This window comes from Gopherus evgoodei, chromosome 9 (assembly GCF_007399415.2).
Source record: "Gopherus evgoodei ecotype Sinaloan lineage chromosome 9, rGopEvg1_v1.p, whole genome shotgun sequence".
Classification (NCBI taxonomy): Eukaryota; Metazoa; Chordata; order Testudines; family Testudinidae; genus Gopherus; species Gopherus evgoodei.
The window spans coordinates 84555702-84577012 of record NC_044330.1 but is presented as its reverse complement, the minus strand read 5'-3'; the positions used below and the strand labels follow the sequence as shown (position 1 = coordinate 84577012).

The 21311-nt window shown below is 51.2% G+C and overlaps 1 protein-coding gene across 9 annotated transcripts in view; it reads left to right on the top strand.

The window, feature by feature from the left end:
* STARD8 (StAR related lipid transfer domain containing 8) overlaps positions 1-21311 on the top strand; it is a 150892-nt gene that overhangs the window by 122198 nt on the left and 7383 nt on the right. For 7 of the 9 annotated variants that reach the window (XM_030574877.1, XM_030574883.1, XM_030574878.1 and 4 more), the window contains 8 exons: positions 2254-2335; positions 8636-8699; positions 12446-13818; positions 16418-16591; positions 17343-17502; positions 18492-18690; positions 19534-19744; positions 20517-20631. In XM_030574877.1, coding sequence (XP_030430737.1) covers positions 2254-2335; positions 8636-8699; positions 12446-13818; positions 16418-16591; positions 17343-17502; positions 18492-18690; positions 19534-19744; positions 20517-20631 — 2378 coding nt within the window. The remainder of the gene's footprint in view (positions 1-2253; positions 2336-8635; positions 8700-12445; positions 13819-16417; positions 16592-17342; positions 17503-18491; positions 18691-19533; positions 19745-20516; positions 20632-21311) is intronic. The other 2 variants (XM_030574882.1, XM_030574881.1) reach the window with 1 other exon arrangement.

Sequence of the window (21311 nt, the reverse complement as noted above, 5' to 3'; positions counted from 1 at the left end):
TGTGTCACATCACTGCCATGGCCACTGGATGTAAAACAATTGGCTTTTCTCCAGAAAACAGGGGACTTATTGTTTGGGTTAGGTCTAGATTTGGAGCATTGGAAACATTGTGAGCAGTGGATTTTCAGAGAGTGCAACTCTACCGTCTGATCCACTCATGCTTGGCTCCAAAAGTGGGTTGTTTGGTAGTGGGCTGAAAGGCTTAACAGATGATTTTTGGGATGCTGCCACACTCCAAAAAACGGCATGAGTCCAGATCCATGTCTCCTCCACTCCTGACAGTGGTGCTCCGGAGGCAGGTGTTTTTAGTAAGATCGGTCTTTTCTGCGTATTCGAGAGAGTGTGTGATCTAACAGTTAGAGAGAGTCAGGTGTTCGAACTTCTGTCTCCAGCTCTGCCACGGATATACTGTGAGACCCTTGGCAAGTCATTTAGCAGGGATCATCATACCCCCACTGGTCAAGCAGTGAGAGATCCTTGCATGAAAGAGGAGAGAGACGTGCATAGTGTTGTGGTTATCATCACTGTCTGAAACTAGTTCAGGAACATCAATGATTCCTGCCCTGAGGTGGAATAACTTGCTGTCTTGCAGCTTCCTCCCTTGGGAAGCCAGTGGGGAGGGGGTCAGTTACGTGTGCTCTTACACATACTATGTACCTGCTAATTTAAAGCTCCCAATGAAAACCTAAGCATTCAGGAACATGTGGGCCAAATGAATTAAGCACAAAGTGGCTGTTTGAAGAGGGAAATAATAGAGTGAGTAACCCATCCCCCTCACCCTTTCCTGGTGACTACTTCTCCCCTCTGCTTTCCTCTTCAGGTACTTTCAGAAAGCTGGCCAAGTGCCAAAGGGGACGTGGGCCCTTGTGCAGGGAGAGGTTTACCTTCTGCAGTGCTAGCACTCTCCAATTCCGTGGGTGGGACTGCAGCCTGCGGTCCGGATGTGGCAAGGTGTGGGAGAGAGGTGCTTACCCGTGCGGGCTGTGTAGGGCACTGAGTGCAGGCTGTGTGTGTGTTTGTGAATAGGCTGATCTGTCAATACAATTGGATGGGACAGTTTAAAAAAATGGAAAGTGTTTCCCCAGGAGGCGCACTCGGCTCCACGCAGCATATGCCAGGGTCATTTAACCATGGGGTATTTATCTGGCAGGGAGGAAACTGTCTGTCTGCGAACAAGCAGGTGAGATAGGCAGCTGCTGAGTAATGGGGTTTACAATTCTTAGCGTGCTTTGGTTTATTTCCCTGGAGCTGCCCTCCCATTTTCTGGGTGCTTTGTTTCTCCCTCTCAGCCCATCTGCACTGTCTAACACAGTGGTCTCCAACCTTTTTCATCTGGTGGGCGCCAAATGACGAGCCATGGAGGACTGTGGCGGCGGACAAGCATCGGCCGAAATGCCATCGACAAGCAGCGTCACCCAGAGCGTTGCCACCGAATTTTTGGTGGCATTTTGACAGCGATGCCTCTGAATGACGCTGTTTGTCGGGGGCAAGCAGCATCATCCAGAGGCGTTGCTGCCAAATTTCAGTGGCATTATGGTGGCTGCTTGTCCACCGGCTAGTACACAGGCGCACTTAGATGTCCCAGTGGGCACCATGGCACCCGCGGGCACTGTGTTGGGGACCCCTGGTCTAACACATCCTTTTCATCTCTGCATTTCTCTGGTGCCCATCACCATGGCAGCTAGGCACCACTGAGTCTCCCCTCTTCCACCTCTGGATCTCTCCCTCTTTTTCCTTCTCTGGCTGCCTACAAGAGCTGCCAAATGTGAAGCCGCAAGTTGTCCCTTCAGTGGGGAATGTCTGACCAGCCTCCTTCCTGCGCTGTTGGAGTGGGACCCTTGAGCCCTTCCCCTCAGGAGCTTCCCCTTGACAGTTCAGAGCTGTTCATAGAGCAGTGATATAGTGCTCACTGTCTTCTGGGAAGGATGATGTTGCTCCTCCCTCCTGCTCTACCATCCCAGGAAGTGTCCAGAGGCTGTCCCATGGCCAAGCTGCACCACATGGCATGCAGATGCACTGCCCGAGCGTTAATCATATCTTTCACCTGTTACTCATAGTCTTCATGGCTGGGGTTCAGAAGCCTCCCACCCTCCTTCCTTCTGTGGCTTTCCCATTTTCCTCTCTGCTTCTCCCTTCTCCAGGTCACATCACACCTCCTCTCCCTCCCTTCCCCCATATGCCCACTTTGTCTCCTGGCAGAGCTGCTGATTCAACTTGTGACTATAAATCTCATCTTCCTCTTCTCCTCCTCAGACTCGCTGTTCCCTATTGACATCGTATCTGTGAAGAAAGACCACAGCTTTCTGGACCAGGATTCCCTCAAATCCCTTTGCAGGTAAAACTTCCCACAAACCAAACTAACCTCTGCAAAGAAGGGAGGAACTGTGGGGCCCTCTCTCTCTGCTGCCCTGTTCTATGTTGTGCCAGCCCCAGCGCTAATCCTCTAAGAGCCTTCTGAGATCCCCCGGGAAAGTAACATAGATTGGAGACAGCATAGGCTAGTGGGGCTCAGGAGACCTAGGTTCTAATCCTGTCTCCAACGCTGACTTGCTGTAGTCACTCAGTCACTTTCAGCCTCACTTTCTCCATTTGTACAACAGGGTGTTGGGATGCTTTACTCATTCAGACGTAATACGCTTTGAGCTCCTTGGATGGAAGGTGCTAGAGCCATGTATTGTGTTATTTACACACACCTCCAAGCTTTGAACAGTAGACACATCTTCCAAAAATCCCCTTTCTAGATGTATCTAGTGTGTTTGTCTGTTTTAACTTTTTGCCTGTGCAATCCCAGTCCCTTGTGGTTGTGTTTCCAAGTGAAGCAGGTGCTACATACAGAAAGTCTGGCCATTGACTATCCATCCCAAAAGGATGTGGTTGGGGTGAGCATTTCCGAGTCGGGCCATGTCTCTCAGTTTTAGCTGGACTTTATGGGACTTGGGAATTGGCACAAGTATTGGTACAAGAATTGTTACAAGGAACACTCACTCATAAGGACTTGTAGTCCCCTCTCTTTCCTATCCTGCCCAGATCTGCAGAGAGGAGCAGAAATTACACCAAGTCCGCTGAGGTGAAAGATAAGGGTGGGCACAGAAGTTAACCAAAGATCTCAGACTTTTCTAGAAGATTCCACTTGGGTTGGGATGTAAAAATGGGCAAAGGTTCTAGGAGGGACTTGTTCTGTGTCTGAACCATCTGCCCTTTCTCTACTCTTTTACCATTAGCTTCTGCATAGTTCTCCCTGTGTATATGGGATCCAGAAAGAAGTGAAGCACTTTCCCATTGTTCCGATCTAGGTTATACTGACGGCGCTTTGTCACTTCTCTGACAGCTGAAGAGTATTTGAAAATCCTCTCTCCAGGCTTCAGAGCGGGGATTTTGTTTCTTGTTGTTCTTTAGGCTGGATTCACGACGGGGCTGCTTGTGCCGGAAACGCCATCTGGGAGCAGAATTTCACTTGGGTGACTTGGGCCTGTCATGTGTGAATAAAAGAAAACGCTCAAAGGGTGATTTACTGAGCTTTTGAAAAATAAAAGATGCTACATGACTATTAGACAGTCAGCTCCCTTACAGCGGTTTGTGAGGAATTGGATACTCGGCAGTGGATCCTGGAGTGGTGCATTTGTTCTGTGGTAGTGGATTCTCTGCAGTTGATTCTTTGTTTAGCATGTAATCTGCTCCACCTTGCTTTTTACTATGGGCTGTGAATTCCTTTCCCAGACCTGAAGAGGAGCTCTGTGTGGCTTGAAGCTTGTCTCTCTCACCAACAGAAATTGGTCCAATATGTCTCTCTTGGGTTCTATACTTGTAGATTAATTTTCTTTCGCGGAATAAACAGTTGTCTGGTTGCTCTGAGTAAGGATTTCCTTTTGAAGAAGTGATTGTCTGGAAGTGTCAGTACAGTTCACATGATTAACATAGTCATCCCAAATGCATGGGAGGAGAAATTATAGAGTCCTTTGCACCAAAACACATTCTCTCTTTATACCAGCAGGGTTGAAAAGGGAACCACTAGATTCTGTACATAGATTTTTGGGGAGAGGAGGTGGCCTGGTCCCTAGGGTGGACGCTGTTAATACCACAGTCATGACCAAGGGGGGATACTTAATAGAGAGGAGCTGTCAGATCCCCTGTGGTTTGTGACAATAAATGCCTAGTCCAGTCCGAGTATTGATGATCCAGGATTTTTAGCTCCCATGTTTAGGGTTCCCATACTCCTCTCCATAGCTAAGTCCCTGCAGTGACCCTGTAGCTGAGAGGTTGGGTGGCTATTTACTATGATAAGTGCCCTTCTTGCTCACAGGAGCAATGGAAACATCTCTGCTAGGCTTTTACAATAAAGAGGCTGTTGTAATGTTGTGATTCCTGTTGGTGGATCAGAGCTACTTCTCTTTGCTGGGGCGGTGGAGGTTGTATGAAGGTTTTGAAGTTCCTGGGTGATAGTCCATCCCTGTCAGAGCTTTTCTGTTCCTTTGTTTTCACTTGTGGCTTAGCATTCAGGTGACTCGAGGATTTTCTGGAGTTGTTTCGCTCTGGTAACCTGGAACAGGTCATTTCTGCCTGCTCAGGTGATCGCTTTACATAGTGGAGCTTGCATCATTGCCAACCCCTTTGGGAAGAGAGCGTGCGGTGGGTGGCATGAGTAGAGCCATGGCTTTTGGACAGGCATGCCTGGAGCCAGCTTTCCAAAGCCATCCAGTAATCTCTGGGGTACACAAGGTGGCCACATGCAGCATTTAGCTGATTAGAAGGACAGAAAAGGAAATTAAATGGCTCTTCCAAGAAAATGAAATCCCATACACACATGTTCTCCCCTCCTGCTCTCCCTCTCTTTCATCTTCCTTCTGCCAAAAGTTCATGAATTTAGTCCCTTTGCTTCTGAACTTTATTCTCCAGCCAGCAAGGGACAAAGTGAAAGGCTGTTTGACTTATTTCCAGATGGGTGGCAGGCCAGCCGCACGTCTGGCATTGCAGCTGCCTGTACTGGATCAAACCTCTTCTTGTGCTTCCAAGTGCCCACTTGATCCCTTTGCCCCTGCTCCGGAAGAGCAGTTGTAGAAAATCTTCCTCTTCACCCCTGGAATCATTATGTTCTTATGAATAGAGGCTCTTTCTCAGGCCCTCAGCATCCTGCATCTCAGATTTTCTGCCCAGTTTATGAAAACCTCTGCGAGTGTTCACTCGTCTTAACCAGCTCTTGGAACTGTCAGCTGAATATGAGTTTGAGCCCTAGGGGAAACCACAAACTTTTGACTGGCTTTAACTTTCCAGCAGAAATGGTGGGGGGTTTTACAGCAGGGTAACTAATGACTGTTTGCTATGCCCCTGTCAAATCCTAGTTGAGACAAGGCTCGGTAGTTTTTATCACGAGATAGCACTGATCTCACCTAGCTATACCACCCACCCGTGATTGACTTCTCTGAGCTATCTGGTGGTAAAAACAAGAGAGCCTTGTTTCCACCAGGATTTTACAGTGAGATTGCTACTAGCTGATGTGGGTGAGTTACCTTGCTGTAAAAACATACCTTTCTTGGCCCTGAAGACATAGCCCTTGTGTCCTGGAACCTTTGTGTAGTGTGTATATTAGCATTGACAAAGGTGCTAATTAACTCGTGTTAATTGGATATCTGTTAACTCGTGGTCCTGCTTTCACTCAAACTCTAGTCCAGACACCCCTGGAGGTGCAATGTCCAGTGGTCTAAGCTCAGCAATGGGAGCCAGGGACTCCGTGTTCTAATCCCAGCTCTGATTCCCTCTGAATCTGGCAGAGTCACTTCATGTTTCTTCGCTGAATAGCCTCCGTTTCTTTCAGTGTCAGATGTTTGAAAGTGCCCCTCTATTGTGCCTGCAGAACTTGCATGTGTAACCCCCTTCAAATCCTTTTGATTATGTTACATATGTCCCCCCATTTCCATGTGCAAACCTGCACTCATGCGTGTCAGTTGGCTGGTTCATAACTTTTGTGGGACCAGTTCAGGAAGCCCCTTTGAAACTATAGCCTTTTAATGCCCGGTAGTACTCGGTGGCTAACCACCTCCCCTAGGGAACTCTGGGAATCTCCCCCGCATTGTGCTTTATAGACACCTGCCTTCTTCTCAGGGTGCTTGAAAATGCAGAGGGAATGGGTGTTCTCAATAGAGGCCGGCAGAGGTTTAATTAAATTAAGGCCGAGGATTTGCCATCCCACCTGGTGGCTTTTCTCTCTACCTCCCTGCTTGTACACTGCCCATTATATTATTAGCTTCCTTGGGGAAACTGTTATTAAATTGCCCAGAATCTAGACAATGGGAAAAGGGAGTGAGGCTTAATCCGCTGTCAGCTAAGTGTCAAAGCCATTTAGTCTACTGCTCTGAACAAGTTAATAACAGGCAAGCAGGTCATGTGTCCCATGCTCAGAGCAGAGACTGAGCCCAAACCAGCCAGCTTCTTTCCCTCCTCCTCCCCCTCTTCCGAGCATTTCATTAAACTCTCTGTGAGGGGACACAGTTCAGTCCTGTTTCCTTTCACCTCCTGCTGCCACTTCCTTCCCCTTGCTTTTCAAAACAAAGATTTTTTTTCTGAGAATCCTTTGCTGGTGAAAGGCGTTGGGTTTGCAGCCCTGGAGGCTGGAGTCCTCTGTTTATCATCTGAGCAGGTACCCCGAGGCAGTGACCAACCATCTCCCCCCACTGCTGTGAAGGAACCAGCTCCAGCAAAGAGACCCAGCCTTCATGGCCTCATTGCAAAGGCACCGACAAGAGGCCAGCCATGATGGGCTCTTCTCCTTACTCTCTCCTTCTCGTTCACACTAGCAGCTTGTTTCCGTGCCTGGAGAGAGGCTGTCTGGATTTCTGTATCGCTTTTCAGTGACCTGCCCTTTGTTGCATTTAAGTCTGTTTCCTCCAGTCATATAGCGTGAGCTGACAAACCACAGTGTATATTCCAGTCTCTCACTACGATTAGCTCCCACGCTCACAGACGCAGAGGTAAGTCACTTCTGGACCCAGAGACTAGCAGTTCTTGCAGAGCAACCGCCAAGTTTAGCCTTTCCATTCCAGTGTGAGCAGATAGGCTCCCAGCCATTAAATGATGCTGGCAGATTTGTAGCTCTCCTAAAGTTTATAGGAATGTGCCCAGCAATCTTGGAAATAGTAGAAACTACCTGGATGCCCTAGAGGGAATCCCATCATGAGGTCACCACAGGGGCGGAGCAAACAGATTGAGTAGTAACTGGAATGAATCATGCTGTACCCACTCTGAATGCAGTGCTGAAGGGATGGTGAAGTCACATTGCTGGACAGAGCCCAATGCGATGTGGCCAAGAGCAGTTCAGCTTCCGCTGTGCAATTCTGCCAAAACACCACTGTGCTGACATTCTGCAGGCTCTCCTTTGTAGTCCAAGGCTGGAGTGGGGAAACTGCCAATTCACTTGAGTCCTGGCCTGCAGCATCGCGCATATTATTTAGTCTTATGTTCTGAAGCCCTCTCAATTCACCTCGTTCCTGACCTGTAGCTTCCAAGCTAGGCCTTGCCCACCTCTGCTGATGCACCTTTGTTCTATTTCTAAATCCTCTCCTTTGTCATCTGAAAATCAGTGTGATGTCAGGGCATGGTGGCACTGTTGGAGAGGGGCTCTTCTGACTGTTGCAGGATGGATTTGTTTTATCTTGTGGGGAAAGGGCTGTTTTTGTATTTAAGATGCGTAACCCCTTCAGTGCCATAGTGAAGTATTGGGTATTTCCATTAAATGCATTTCTCCCCCCCACCTCCCAGCATGCCTGGAGGTGCCTGGACCAGCCTGACATTCTGTGGAGGCCCAATCACATTGCAGCACCAGTGAATGGGGTTAACTTGTAGCCATGGGAAGGGTAAGAAACAAACTTCAAAAAGGGTAGAAAGTGGCTTCTGGTACCAAGTCAAATATGGGACCTAAAAAGCAATCAGATCCATGCGAGAGTCAGTCACAGGAAGGGGTGCAATGTACAGTGGGTGGCAGTGGTGGATGTGTGCAGCTGTGGGTGCTGAATCTGATGCCAGCCACAGGGCTAGTCAGCTGAAGTGTAACCAGATGAGCTGCAGGTACTTTCAATTTGGCCAGAGTATCGAGGGACTTGTATTGAAAGGCAGTGGGCATCTCTCTGACTTGAATACTTGTGAAATGGTTCTGGCACGAGCCATTGAAGCACTTGGGCCACGGGCATGTTGGAGCGGTCTGAACCCTTCAGGGGAGATGCCGAGACACCCGGGGTTCTGCTTTCACTCTTGGGAAAAGGGAAACACAAGGAATCCAGAGAAGCTTTTTCCCATTCAGCAGGATCCTCCTTCCTGCATCAGCTGGGCAGTGCTTCATTTTTAATGAAAGAGATGCCGGGGCTCAAGCAATTTTTTTACATTCATAACTGATGCAGCAAGGCCAGAGGGGCCGGGGCTGTGAACTGCCAAGCCTGGAGGTGCCGGGGCTAAGCCCTGGCACAAATTAAGCACTGCAGCTGGGGAATGTGCACTCAGCTGGAAATGATCTTGGGCCTGTCCCAGGCTCCACGCACACACTTGCTCCCCAGCTGTTTGGTGACAGGTGACAATGCCGCAACACGGGCCCTTGAGAAAAAAACAAAGTGCAGCAGCCAAAGCCAAACCAGTGTCTCTTGTTTGTTTGCAGGAGGCTGATGACACTGAACGCATGTGCCTCTATGAAGCTGGAAGTCCACTTTCAGCGTAAACAGGTAAATGGTGAGGTTTCAAGAGTATAAACAAGGCCACAGTGCATTGTGGGGAAAACACATGTGCACGGATGGCGCAATGAGCCTGTGTTTAAAAACGAATAATTCCAACACTGCTCATTCATGTAGAAAATTATCGTTCCTGGATCAGATGCCTTCCCCTGCTCTGTCCTGGGTCACGGGTCTTTCTGCTTAGCTCTGAATAAAGAAGGAGCACAGCTATCTAGAATCCCTGCTTCCATGCTGCAGGGTTGAGGTGGAAGGCTTGTGTCAGTGTGTGCTCCGTGGTTTGTCATAGAGTGCTGAGCCTCCTCATTTCAGCTGCTAAATTACACCGAAAAAATCTGTTACAGATTCTTTCCGAATGATACATTTCTACATAAGCAATTGCTATAGTTTTCATGAGGATGTTCAGTGATTGTGATGGGGAGGTGGAGTCCAGGGAATGCAGAGGGGGTGTCAACAAGACAATCTCTCCAATAAGTTCAGGTGCGCTCTTGGAGGGTGTTTGAGAACCCTGCTCTAGCAGATCTCCAGGGACATGTGGCTCTGGTTGGCTTTTTAAACTGTGCTATCTGAGGTCCTGCCAGCATTGCTTTTGCTTCCCATATATTAATATCTATTTTTTGTCATCCTGCTCCTGATATCAGATGGATTTCACAGGGGAAGAACCCTGATTTTTTTTCTTTTCCCTCCCCTTTCTTTGCTTGTCAGTTGTTCTGCTAAATGCCTGTACTTGTCCACGGCCAGTTTTGTGTTCCCATTTGTCATGTTTCAGTGTAACCATTATGAGATCCATATTGTAACCATTCAGACCATTGGAGAAGCTGCTTCAGCAAGCCCGTTGCACAAGCTCATCCAGATTCGAACTTAAGCCCCTGATTTGAGGTGAGCTCCCATCACCAGGAGACTTTCTGCAGATATCTTGTATAGTAACCAATAGTAGGGTCTGGTTGCAGCTGCTTCTAGGCCAGCCATAATGCAGTGCCATGCAGTTAAGTGTGAACTAGAAGGGATTTCCTTGAGCAAATGTCTGGCAGAATGGATCAGTGAGGAAACATAACCCCAGAGGGGAGTTTTCCCTCGGGGGGGGGGGGGGGGGGATAAAACTTACCCATGTGTCTCAGACAATAAAATTCTTCTCTTAAAATGCTGTTTATTGTGGTTTCATATTTTCCGTTCCCACTTGCACTCTGTGGCAGCTGCAGGCTCCGCACCTAAGTGCCAAAGGTCCTCACCTGTCCTGCAGAATGGCAGGAAAGGTCATGGTTTTGGAGCATTGTTCCAGTGTCCGGATCTCTGGTTCTGCAGAACACAAACGAGAGAAAGAAAATGAAAGTGGAAAGGGGGCCAGGGCTGAGTGGATAGCTTCAAGCGGTTTGCGCTAGCTCCACTGAGTGCAAAAGCAGTGAGGTAGCTGCATTAAAAATAGAAATGCCATAGATAGAGGGAAATTGTCACTAGGACAATGGGGTTTGGGGATAAATCTAGTGGGAATTAGTAAAAATGTTGCGTGACTGACCAAATCAAGAAATCAGTATGTGGGCTGTGAGAAATGTCACAGCTGTCTCCAAAACTCCAATCCCAGTACAGGTTTAGGTAGCTAATTGCCCTTGCATTCCCTCTTCAGAAGGCATTGCTACTGTTAACTCCAAACATACCCCACCTCACCACTAAAGCATCGTGGTTGCTGGGGAGCTGTTGTTACCAATCAGCTAGAACTGTTCACAGTTTTGGTAACTATTTTTGTAAATCTTGACTTTTGATAGGAAACAGTTAAAATATTTTGTCCCATTTTCCCCCTATTTTTTGGACCAGGTCTTACAATAAATTGCTGTAAGTTTCCTACCATAGCGTACGTTATGTGCTTGGCCGCTACAGTGTGGGGATACATGCACATGACGTTTTGAGTGCTTTTTGGTGGTGGTGCTAATGATAGTGCTCCGTACTACAGGAAATACTTCTTGGACCAGTGGATCTCAAACTTATTTGATCATGCCTCCCTTCTTCGTGTCTGTGGTAGTTTGTGACCCCTCTCCCCGCTGCTCCTGCCACACAAGTACATATATGGCTGCCCAGCTCTGAAGGCAGAGCCGACAGCAGCGGCTGCTGGCTCGATGCCCAGCTCTGAAGGCAGTGCCGCTGACAATAGCAGCGCAGAAGTAAGGGTGGCATGGCATTGCCATCGTTACTTCTCCACTGCTGCTGGTGGCGGCGCTATCTTCGGAACAGCTGCCTAGTCCGTAGCCACCGCTCTCCAGCCACCCAGCTCTGAAGGCAGAGTGGCTTCTCATGCCCCACCCCCCAGTACATTCTGCCTCCTCCAAGGGATGTGCACCCCAGTTTGAGAACCTCTGTATTGAGCAACACTGACTAGAATCCTTAACAGGAAGTTAAATATCCTGGTTTTAGCTAGGGAACAATAAAGTCTTTGGGTCCTGTTAGCAGGAAACTTCGTGGCCTCTGAATTTCCCACAATAAATGATAAATTATGGCTCTCAAGTGTGTGATGTGCTACAGTCGGTATTAAAGGAATGGAAGCTGCTATTTATGTGCACATCTTGCTCCAAGTTCCCCTTTGTTTGTGTTTAGGGAGGTGCTGCTGTATTGAAAACCAGCCCTCCATCCCGATAGCTTCCTTTAGCCCCATAATAGTGGGATATTTCCGATAAAAGGATCAGCAGTGAAATAGTTGACAATGATTAATATTTAAGCTGTCATCATTGGGTCTCAGAGTTAACACCCTATTTAGATGAGTGTGGGGAAGTTCACAATTTTGCTGCTGTTCCCCCCCTTCCTCGGTCTACAGCAAAGGGCCCTTTAATTCAGCTACAGTAAGTCAGCCCAGTTGCATCAATTCACATCAGGATTTTATTTTTTTTTATAACTTGCAGGTCTAACAGAGGTTTAAATGTTTGAAGTCAAAACTTAGATTCTGTAACAACTCCTGGGGACACCAGAAGACAAGCTTCACCTGATCTCTGATTCGTATGTTGGCTCGGCAAGGTTGTGAGCCATTCTGTCCCAGCACCTGTTACCCCAGAAACCCTTTTCATACCAGCAAGTGTATGTAGAAAGCAATAGCTTCCGTCTGTCCCCTCCTGCTTTGGTTCAGTTACAGTGGAGCAGTGTGTTCTTTGTAGGACTAATTCCATTATGTGGCAAGGAACCCTGTGTTCTAAGTCTAAAGGCTCTGGGATTGGCTGCGTGGCAGTGACAGTGCTTTCTAATGGACAACAGTACGGTGTGCTTCTGCTGAGCCACTTCTCCAGTGTGCCACCTGTCCTGGCAGGAGAGAGGCAGGCAGAGCATCAGGACACTATTACAAATTCTGGAGTCTGTTTGCATAGGATGGTGTTTTCCCCCTGCTTCATAACCCTGTGAACTGCTTGGATCCACCATACGAAACATTTAGAACTAGCATGGACAGAGCCCTCAGGAACATACTGTGAGAACAACCCTGCGCTAGCTTCCAGAGAATGGACAGAATGAGACTTAATGGATCTTTTATCTCTCTCTTATGCAATTGCTTTTCATAGAAGGTGGGGTGTGCTTGGTGGGTCTCTTAAAATGTATTGTACATAGCACATGACCCCACCAAGAGAAGATGTGGTTATGCAACGGTAAATTCTCCTACCCTAGCTGTGGTTGGTGGGTGTGAGTAGCCATGCAAAACTCAGGGAGAGGGTGGTCAGACTGGATGATCCAGCTGATTGTGTCTTACTCTGTGATCCTTATTCTTGGTTTAGAATGAAGACTCAGAGGAAGAAGATCTTTGTGCCATCAGCGACCGATGGGCCTTCCAGAGGGACAGCAAAAGGTGGTCCAGAATTGGCTCTGTTGACTTTCTCTCCCACAATCCAGAGGTGCTGAACTCCTCCATGCAGCAGACATCCAGCCGTGAGAGCATCCTTATGGACCCCAGTGCCAATCTGGAAGTCACTTCGCTCCACAGCAATACCGGCACAGGTAGCACTGGAGGCACAGTTGGCATTGTGGCCACCCTGCCTGACGTGGCACCCAGCCAGGACTCTCCAAACATCACCAAATCCAACCAAAGCTTGAGTGACCACTCCGAGACAAACCAATCCCCAAATCAGAGTGGGAGTTCTAAGGACAAGTCCAAGAAGCGGAGGTCCCGCAGCTTCCTTAAAAGGATAGAGTCTTTCCGAAGGAAGGACAAAGAAAAATCTGACTCCAAAGTGAAGGATGCCACTAGTGGCAGGACAGTGACCAAACCAGGATGGGACTCTGCGAAGAGCAATGGGGATCTTACTGCTGCCACGACCACCTCCCCCAAAAGAGGAATGTCCTCCTCTTTCCATGGCAACAAACACTTTCTCTCAGTGGGATATAGGACTAATCGCATGTCAAACTTGGGTGAGAGGAAGCCGGGCTCTGAACTGAGACGTGGTGCAGTCTATCTGGAGGACTATGAAACGGCCCTGAAAAATAGCACCAGCTGGGCTTCTGGAGAACAGCACCAGCAGCACATGTACAAGGGCGACTACCTGATCCACCTCCCCGGGGACCACAAGCCGGGGACTTTCCCCAAATCTCTCTCCATCGAAAGCTTGTGTCCTCTCGATGGCAGCCCTTTGGCCCACTGGAAATCTGGGAACAAAGCGGTGGGGCTTTCAGGGTGTGGAGTGGGTGGCAGCAGCAGCAGCAGCATGGATGACACCTCGCCACGGGGCTTTGCGTGCCGGCAGAGGCGGGGCTCGTGCAGCTCCGTGGGCAGCCGGGTGAGCGTGTACGACAACGTGCCCGAGTTTGGCAGCAGCGAAGATTTCTTCAGCATGGATGGGGAGGTGAGCTACAAAAACCTGGATGACATCTTGCAGGACGTCTGGGGGCTGCAGCGAAAGGTGGAGCTCTGGTCTAAGGCGCTCAGCCCTGACCTGGATGAGGGGGCAGAGGGGGAAGGAGAGGAGGAGACGGACTCAGGAGAGGAGCCCACCTTCCCCTCCAACCTGAACTTCGAAGAGCAGTCCATGTCCGATGTGGGCACCTCTGCCAGCGACTTCGACAGCACGGGCAACTCCTTGAATGAGGCGGAGGAGATCGAGATGAGAGAGCGCAGGGATTCAGGTGTGGGAGCGTCCCTCACCAGACCTTGCAGGTAAGTGAGCTGGATGCGTCGCTGAGCTAAGGTCTTGGCACGACTCCCCTCAGACACCCCTGTCCGTGGCAGCTCAGCATCCCATAAACAGCAGGTGCATGGCAGGTGGAGAGCTTAGTCTTGGGGCTGACTTTCCACAGGTGCAACCAGCTGGTCCCTAGTGCGCCACCAGGCTTTTCCTTTGGGAGGGTGCTCGCAGGCCTCTGCTGGCGGTTTGCCTTCCAGTCTCCCCCTGTCCAAAGCCTCAGTGTGTTGCTCGTATGTAGATCAATCATGAGAGGCCACTAGAGAACAGTGCGAGGGGCTCTACTTCTTCTGGGACACCCTTTGGCCTTAGATCTAACATCATCTCCTGGCATTTGCTTATTGCACAGCTCTGCTGGGCAGGGCCATCCCTACCCATACGCAAACTACACAGCTGCATAGGGCACCAGGAAATTTGGGGCACCAAATTGCCCCAGATTTCCTGGTGCCCTGTGCAGCTACGTGCTGCATCCAGCTCTAGCGGCGAGCCCAATCCCCAGACGGCTGAGCCAACCCCTTTTGGGCTGCACACAGCAGGGCCCAGGAAAGTTGCCTCTTCCCCTTCCCCTCAGCCCCTGCCTCAGCCCTGCCCCCACTCCGCCCCTTCCCCCCCAAACCCCATCCCCTGAGCTATGCATCCTAGGGGACTACAGCAGGGATCAGGCTTGCCCTGCACTCACCGGGCGACAGGAAGTGGAGCAACCCGGCGCCAGCCCGCTCCATTCCACCAGCTCACAGCCACACTGCCCGTGAGTGCTGGGGGTGGTTCCCCCTCCCCCCGAGTCTGGAAGCTGGGGGAGCAGAGTGAAACAGGCTGGGGTTGGGGGGGTTGGGGAGGGTGGGCCCAACCCCTGTTGCCTTCCTGCACTGGCTGCTCCTGCCTCCAAAAGGCCTGGGGAGCACCCCGCCTCGGAGGCCTGGGGCCAGGCTCCCACCCCCCCCCCCACTGGGGGGCTGCATAGGGCACCACAATCTCTGGGGATGGCCCTGCTGCTGGGCCACTAGCACTTGGGAGAGGAGGGAATGTCACTGTGATATTGGTCCCCGAGGCAGGCAGGCTGGTGTAGGTGACAAACACAGTGACTGTGCCATCTGCGTATGCTATTGTTCTCGCTGGGACTGAGCCAGCCTGGAACAAATGAAGACCCTGTTCAGAATCAGTTGCTCCAGGAGCCGCTGCAGTGAAAGAATTAATTTGGGTGTGTAAGGGCAGCCGGTGAACACAGCTTGAGTCTCTGGTGCCCTCCAGTGGCCTGAAGCAAGCACCAAGAGCATTCAGAAGGACCAGGATGGTCATCTACCCTTCACTACTGCCAGTTTGAAGGGGACCTTAATATGGGCATATTTCAGTTGTGTCACACAGACCCAGTTCCACACCACCCAGACGTGCTTTGCCACTTTGACTTAAAATTATTAGTTACGAAACCAGGAAGTTACTGTCCATGGATTTGCTGTTAAACATGCTCGAGTAGGGTAGTTTGCCTGGTATGAAGAGCCCTCTGAAAAGCTCTGGCATCTGCTCAACTTCCCAGTTGCCCTAAGTTAACTGCCGCCTGCACGTTTAGATAGTGGAGGGTAACTCCTCTGTTGATAGGTGGTTGATGTGTGGGGATTTAGATCCATTCAAGTCAGCAGGGAAAGTCACACCTCCTCCGCTTGGAGATTTACCCCAGTGCATTGGTGGATGTCCAAGGGGCTTTCAGAACAACATGGACTTGGGAAAGTTCTGCAGGGTCAGAGCACACCATCAAGCTCCCTACAGCGAGTCAGTCAGGGGGTTCGATTTCCTTTGTTCTGCCGAAAGAAAACATTGGCTCGGGGTGTTTGTGTCACTCTGATTTCACAGTGCTCTGGGATGACACAGGGTCAAATAGTGATGTTGCTTCCCACTGTCACAACACAGCATCCCACCCAAAGCACATGTGGGGTTCTGTGAAAGACCTGCAGGCTTGCGTCTTTCTCCCAGACACTGATGCCCTGGGACCGGCTGTGATATAAATACCTGGCAGGGTAGCTAGATAGGAGTCTAGGCCCTTCCACGAGGCCCAGTACAGACTTGTGGAAATCAGGATCCCTTGTGACTGATGAGCTGTGGTGGCCCAAGAGCATGGTGACTTTGCTGGGGTAGGTTGGGTAGATAGCAGGGTTCTTTTTTACTGCCAGTGTTGTGTACTTCACCGGGGGGAAGGTGTAGCTCTGGGAAGCAAAAGAAAATGCCACTGCCCTCCACCCAGTGCCCCCGTTGCTCCCCAGGACAGCAGGTCTGTAAATCCCCAGGCTTAGTAGACCAATAAGCACAGCACTGACGTTCTCAATGGAAATGCCCCTGCTGTGTTCAAATTGCACAGGAGGGCTGCTTTGAACACTGTAATGGGCCCATCCCTCCCACGCCTGAGGTAGTTCATATTCTAGTCCCTGCTGGAGGAGGTGGCGGGAGAGTGCTACTCCTGGTGGCTCAGTGCCTCTGCTGGATCCCTGCTCAGCTCCCAGGAGCACTGGGCGTCATCCTCCCCTGGGGGAAGCGACACGGCTGGCAGTGTGACCTTTTGCTCCCTCGCCCTGCTGTCTCCTGCAGGAAGCTACGCTGGCACAGTTTCCAGAACTCCCATCGTCCCAGCTTGAATTCTGCCTCCTTGGAGATCAACCGCCAGTCCTCCGCTCAGCTCAACCTGCTGCAGAAGTGCTCGCTGCTTCACCTCACTGCCATCATGGAGAAGCACTCCGTGCTGCACAAGCAGGCCTGGGCATGGTGAGTGTGGGAAAAGTGGGGGCAGGGAAGGGAAGCTGCAGGGCATGATTGAGTAGGGCCAAGCATGCGCTCCCTGAAACCAGAACTTCAGATCCTAGCAGGGTTGACTCAACGTTTCATCTTCCTGTGGCAGATAGGGAGGGAGGGGTGTGTGTGTCGGGGGATGGAGATGGAAGTCCTCTTCGCTCTGCATGCACATGAAACATTGCCTTGGACTCCCTATAGGAGTTTGCTGTAGGCAGTTCCCCTCGCTGCTGCCCTCCACCCCAGAAGTGACTGCATTTCAGCAGTGCTGAATAGATTGTTTGTGAAGCGCTTTGGGATGGAAGGTGCTATAGAAACACAAGAGACTATTGTGTGCCTGTGGGTGGGAGTTCTTTTGTACCCGAGAGTATCAAGACAAGGTAGAGTTGTTTGTATGTGCGCACGTGGGTATGCATGTATATGGGTGTGTGTGCGCACACCATGTGTACATGCATGCATATGTTGCATGTGTGCATTCATGCATATGATATGTAAGCATGTGAGTGCATGCACATGGGGGTGTGTGCACATGCATAGGTGTGTGTGTGCATATGGCACGTGTGCAGGTGGACGTGCATGCATGTATGTATATGAGGTGTACATGCATGCATTTGTGTGTGCGTATGTGTGTCCCCACCTCACCTCCTGCTTGCTGCTATGAGCTTCTGCCCAGGGCAAATGGTGGCTATTCTGATGGGCCTGTCTGCCCCCTGTCCCCATCTCACAGGACTGTCCCCAAGTTCATGAAGAGGAGCAAAGCCCCCAACTACAGGGACAAAATGGTCTTTGGGGTCCCACCAATCATTAACGTGCAGAGGACAGGGCAGCCTCTGCCGCAGAGCATCCAGCAGGCCATGCGCTACATCCGCAGCCAGTGCCTGGACCAGGTGAGGATCAGCCCTCTGCATCACAACCCTGAACTCCCATTCACTTGCCCACAGCTCAACCGCCCCTCACTTAACCTTGTGTCAGCCGGAACCCTGCAGTAGATGAAGCCATGGTGATCAGAGTGCTCACTCTCCAGGGATCTCTGTCTCTCTTACAGAGTTCATGAGCAGTGGAGGCAACCCCTCGCTTTGGCCCCACTGGCTTAACTCCATAGAGTGCTGCTCCTTAACCCCTATGCATTCAGATTTCCTTCAGGGGGAGATACAGAGTTACTTGCCATAGGAGCGTACTGCAGCTATAAGATTGTGTACAGCTTCATTGCCTTTGCCCACAGCCCCTGCCCTGGGCTCCAGTGTAGCTCCCCGGCTCTGCAGCCCTCTCAGTGGGGCAGAAAGATGGCCCTTTATTTATGGAGCCACTGTTGGCTCCCACCCCATCAAACAGCACAGCCTACCAGAGGTATGGACCTGTCACCGAGGGGAAGCTTGAAGGTGGGTGGGTTGATCGGAAAGCCGGCAAGGTGGCGATGAGCTTTGGGGCTCTGCAGTACTGAGGCTTGTTCTCGTGTTCACCCCAGTCTCTGCCTGCCAGACCAGACGCTTCACCTAGGTGCCCTGGCCCAGCTCACACACAGCAGCGAGCATCTCAGGAAGGGCAACAATGTTCTTGCTGTCCTGTGGGGAACCTTGCCCACAACCTTTTCACCTAGTCAGTGACTTGAGACCCTTCCTCTCAGGCATTGTTGCCTCTCGAACTTCCCTTGCCCAGGGCCCCCTTCCCAGGAAGGGGAACCCAGACATGTTGGGAAGGTGTCTCCTGATAGGCACCACAGAGACTCCCTGGCCAGCTGGTTGTCCTGACTTCTCACTGCATAGCAGAGGCTGAGCTGAGGGCTGTCAGCACCTACCTGAGATAGAGCTGGTTGCTCTGCCTGAAGCTCAGGGCTGCCTTGGCCGACTGTGCTGAACTCTGCGCTTCTTCTGGACAGATTGGCATTTTCCGGAAGTCGGGGGTGAAGTCTCGAATCCAGGTGCTGAGACACATGAACGAAGCCTCCCCCGACAACGTGAACTATGAAGGGCAGTCGGCCTACGATGTGGCTGACCTGTTGAAGCAGTATTTTCGTGACCTGCCAGAGCCCATCTTTACCAGCAAGCTCACCGACACCTTCCTGCAGATCTATCAATGTAAGTGCAACCAGCAGGCTCCCTGGGAGAGGCCCCCCATTGGCGCAGAGCCAGGCAGGCCCTCAGGGCTGAGAGTGTGTCCAGGCTCAGTAGGGAGCTGGGTCAAAGCAGCAGGAGGTGGTGCAGTGACCACTGGGCTGGGCTGCCTGGCTTGGGAGGAAAATCAAGGACTTAGGAGCCCACCCATGGGAGTTGGGAAGAGGAGTTTGCCAGAGAGATGGGGAAACGGAGAGGAGAGAGGCTGTCTATGGGGTAGGGGGGGCTGATCTGTTGGATCCGGGCTCTATTTAGCCTTATTCCATCTCTGCTTCCTGAGGGGACTTCCCACTGCTAGAACCTGACCCCATTGCAAAGGTTCTGCAGAGCCGGAGCAGTGAGCGGTGCTTCAGAGCATGGGACCTAGATGAGGGGATTGACTGGGCCCTTTCCTCGGTCCCCACTACTTGGCACTATTGAGCTGGTTGTTGGCATGCAGTTGCACAGCTCTTAGTTGTGACTCAGGGCTGCCCACAGAGGAATACGTGGGCTGTGGAATTAGAGACTCCGTCCCAGGCCCTGTGAACATGCTGCTAGGGGAGAAATGTCACCAGGGGAGATTTTTGCTGTGAAATGGCCTATGAACAAATATTGCTGTAACCAGCTCCACACAATGAGAGGCCAGCAGTAAGATGGCTTGGGGCCCTTTGACTGGACAGCATCTTCAGTATGAGGGGAGCAAGTACCCTTATTTTCTGGGGCCCCAGCTAGCTGCCCCTTGGTCCAATCAGCCCAAGTCTCGAGGAGCCCCTAAGGTGTAGGGTCCCAGAGCCTGCTTGACCACAAGCTCCTTCACTTTGCCTTCAGTTGTCCCAAAAGAGCAGAGGCTGCAAGCTGTCCAGGCAGCCATCATCCTGATGCCAGATGAGAACCGGGAAGTGCTGCAGACGTTGTTGTACTTCCTGAGTGACATTGCCTCAGCTGAGGAGAACCAGATGACATCTGGGAACCTGGCGGTGTGTCTGGCCCCATCCATTTTCCACCTCAACGTATCCAAGAAGGAGAGCACCTCACCCAGGTAATGCACAGCCAATTCAGGCTTTCTGAGTCCCAGCACTCCCCTCCACGATCCCTCTCTCTGTCTTCCTTACTGGAGACACGGCCTGGTGGTACCCTGGCTGGCCTGCACTTGCTGTGCCACCTACATTGAGACTGGGTCAGACGAAGGGGGAAAAGGGCTTCCATTCCCAACGGGTTCCCTCTCCCTGTGCTCTCCATCAGGGGCTGTGAGGGACTCCTAGTGGGCATGCTAGGGGAAGGAGCTTCCCGCTAAGGTCCTAACTCTCAGTTCAGTGCTGCAGGAGTTTCTCTGAGAGCCATGGCACAGGGGCTGCTACAGTGTCAGGGACCCCTCCATGGGCAGAGCGGACGAGTGACATAAGGCCTGGGCCTCAAGGAGCTTACAGCCTAATCTTCCTCCTGGGCTGAGCACAGCAGTGACAGAGTAATCGCCATGGTGACAGTACAGCCACATGCAGACCCCAGTGAGGGACATAGTGAGGTTCCCAACGTGAGGGCAGGAGAGGATGGAGTCTACACCCAGCCTAGCTCTGCTGAAAACTGATAGGATCAGGAAGCTGCAGTACAGCTGTTTCACCACAGGGTGTCAGCAGGACTCTCCTTAGGGCTTCATCTTTTAAATTACTATAATACAGTGATTCCTTCCCTGCCAGTATCCCTCTCTGTTGCAAGAATGCATTGGGTGTCTCTGGCTGAGCCCTTACTCCCTGCTCTCTCGCGGACCGTCACTCCCTCTGCTGGGTCTCACTAGTCAGAGTTCTCTTGGGCAGGATGATTCAGAAGAGAGGCACCATGGGAAAGCCTGACCAGAAGGACCTGAATGAAAACATGGCTGCCACCCAGGGGCTCTCCCATATGATCACAGACTGTAAGAAGCTGTTCCAGGTAGGTAGCTGCAGCTCCGGGTGAGCAATGCTGCTTTGTCCAGGTACTTACCTGGCCCCTCCTTGCTGTACAATCTGAGCACCCCTAGATTTTGTTCTCACAGTGCCCCTGCTCAGTAGGGCAATGCTGCCTTCCCCCTAGTGCAGATGAGGCACATGGTAGATGAAGTGCCCCAAGTCACATGGCGGGTCCATGGCTGGATTGGTAAGTGAGCTCAGTTCTTCCAAGTCCTGGGCATTAAACCATCCTTCTGCCATTGCCGTACAGAAGCTAGCCAGCAGCAGGCCTTGTCTCACCTGTGATCGTGTAAGGGTGAAACCCTTCTTCTCTCGGCAAGTCAAACAACTGTGGAAAGGCTCTGGGAGGAGATGTGTAGAAGTAGCAGGTGCCCGCGCACTTTCCCTGTGTGCTTTGGGCGCTGGCTTACAGCAGGAGAGCAATCTGACATAAACGGTGTCGGTCTGTATAGAATGCTGCTCTGAGGGGATTCAACTCTCACAGCGGAGTCTGCCTTCATCCCAATGTACTCCTTCCCGACACCCATTGGCACCTTGTCAGGGTACCTGGGAAAGGCCAAGATTCTCCTTCGTTACTCACTGACTGCCCTAGTGAAGTGCCATAAAATCAGAGAAGTGTAGGACTGGAAGAGACCTCAGTAGGTCATCTAGTCCAGTCCCCTG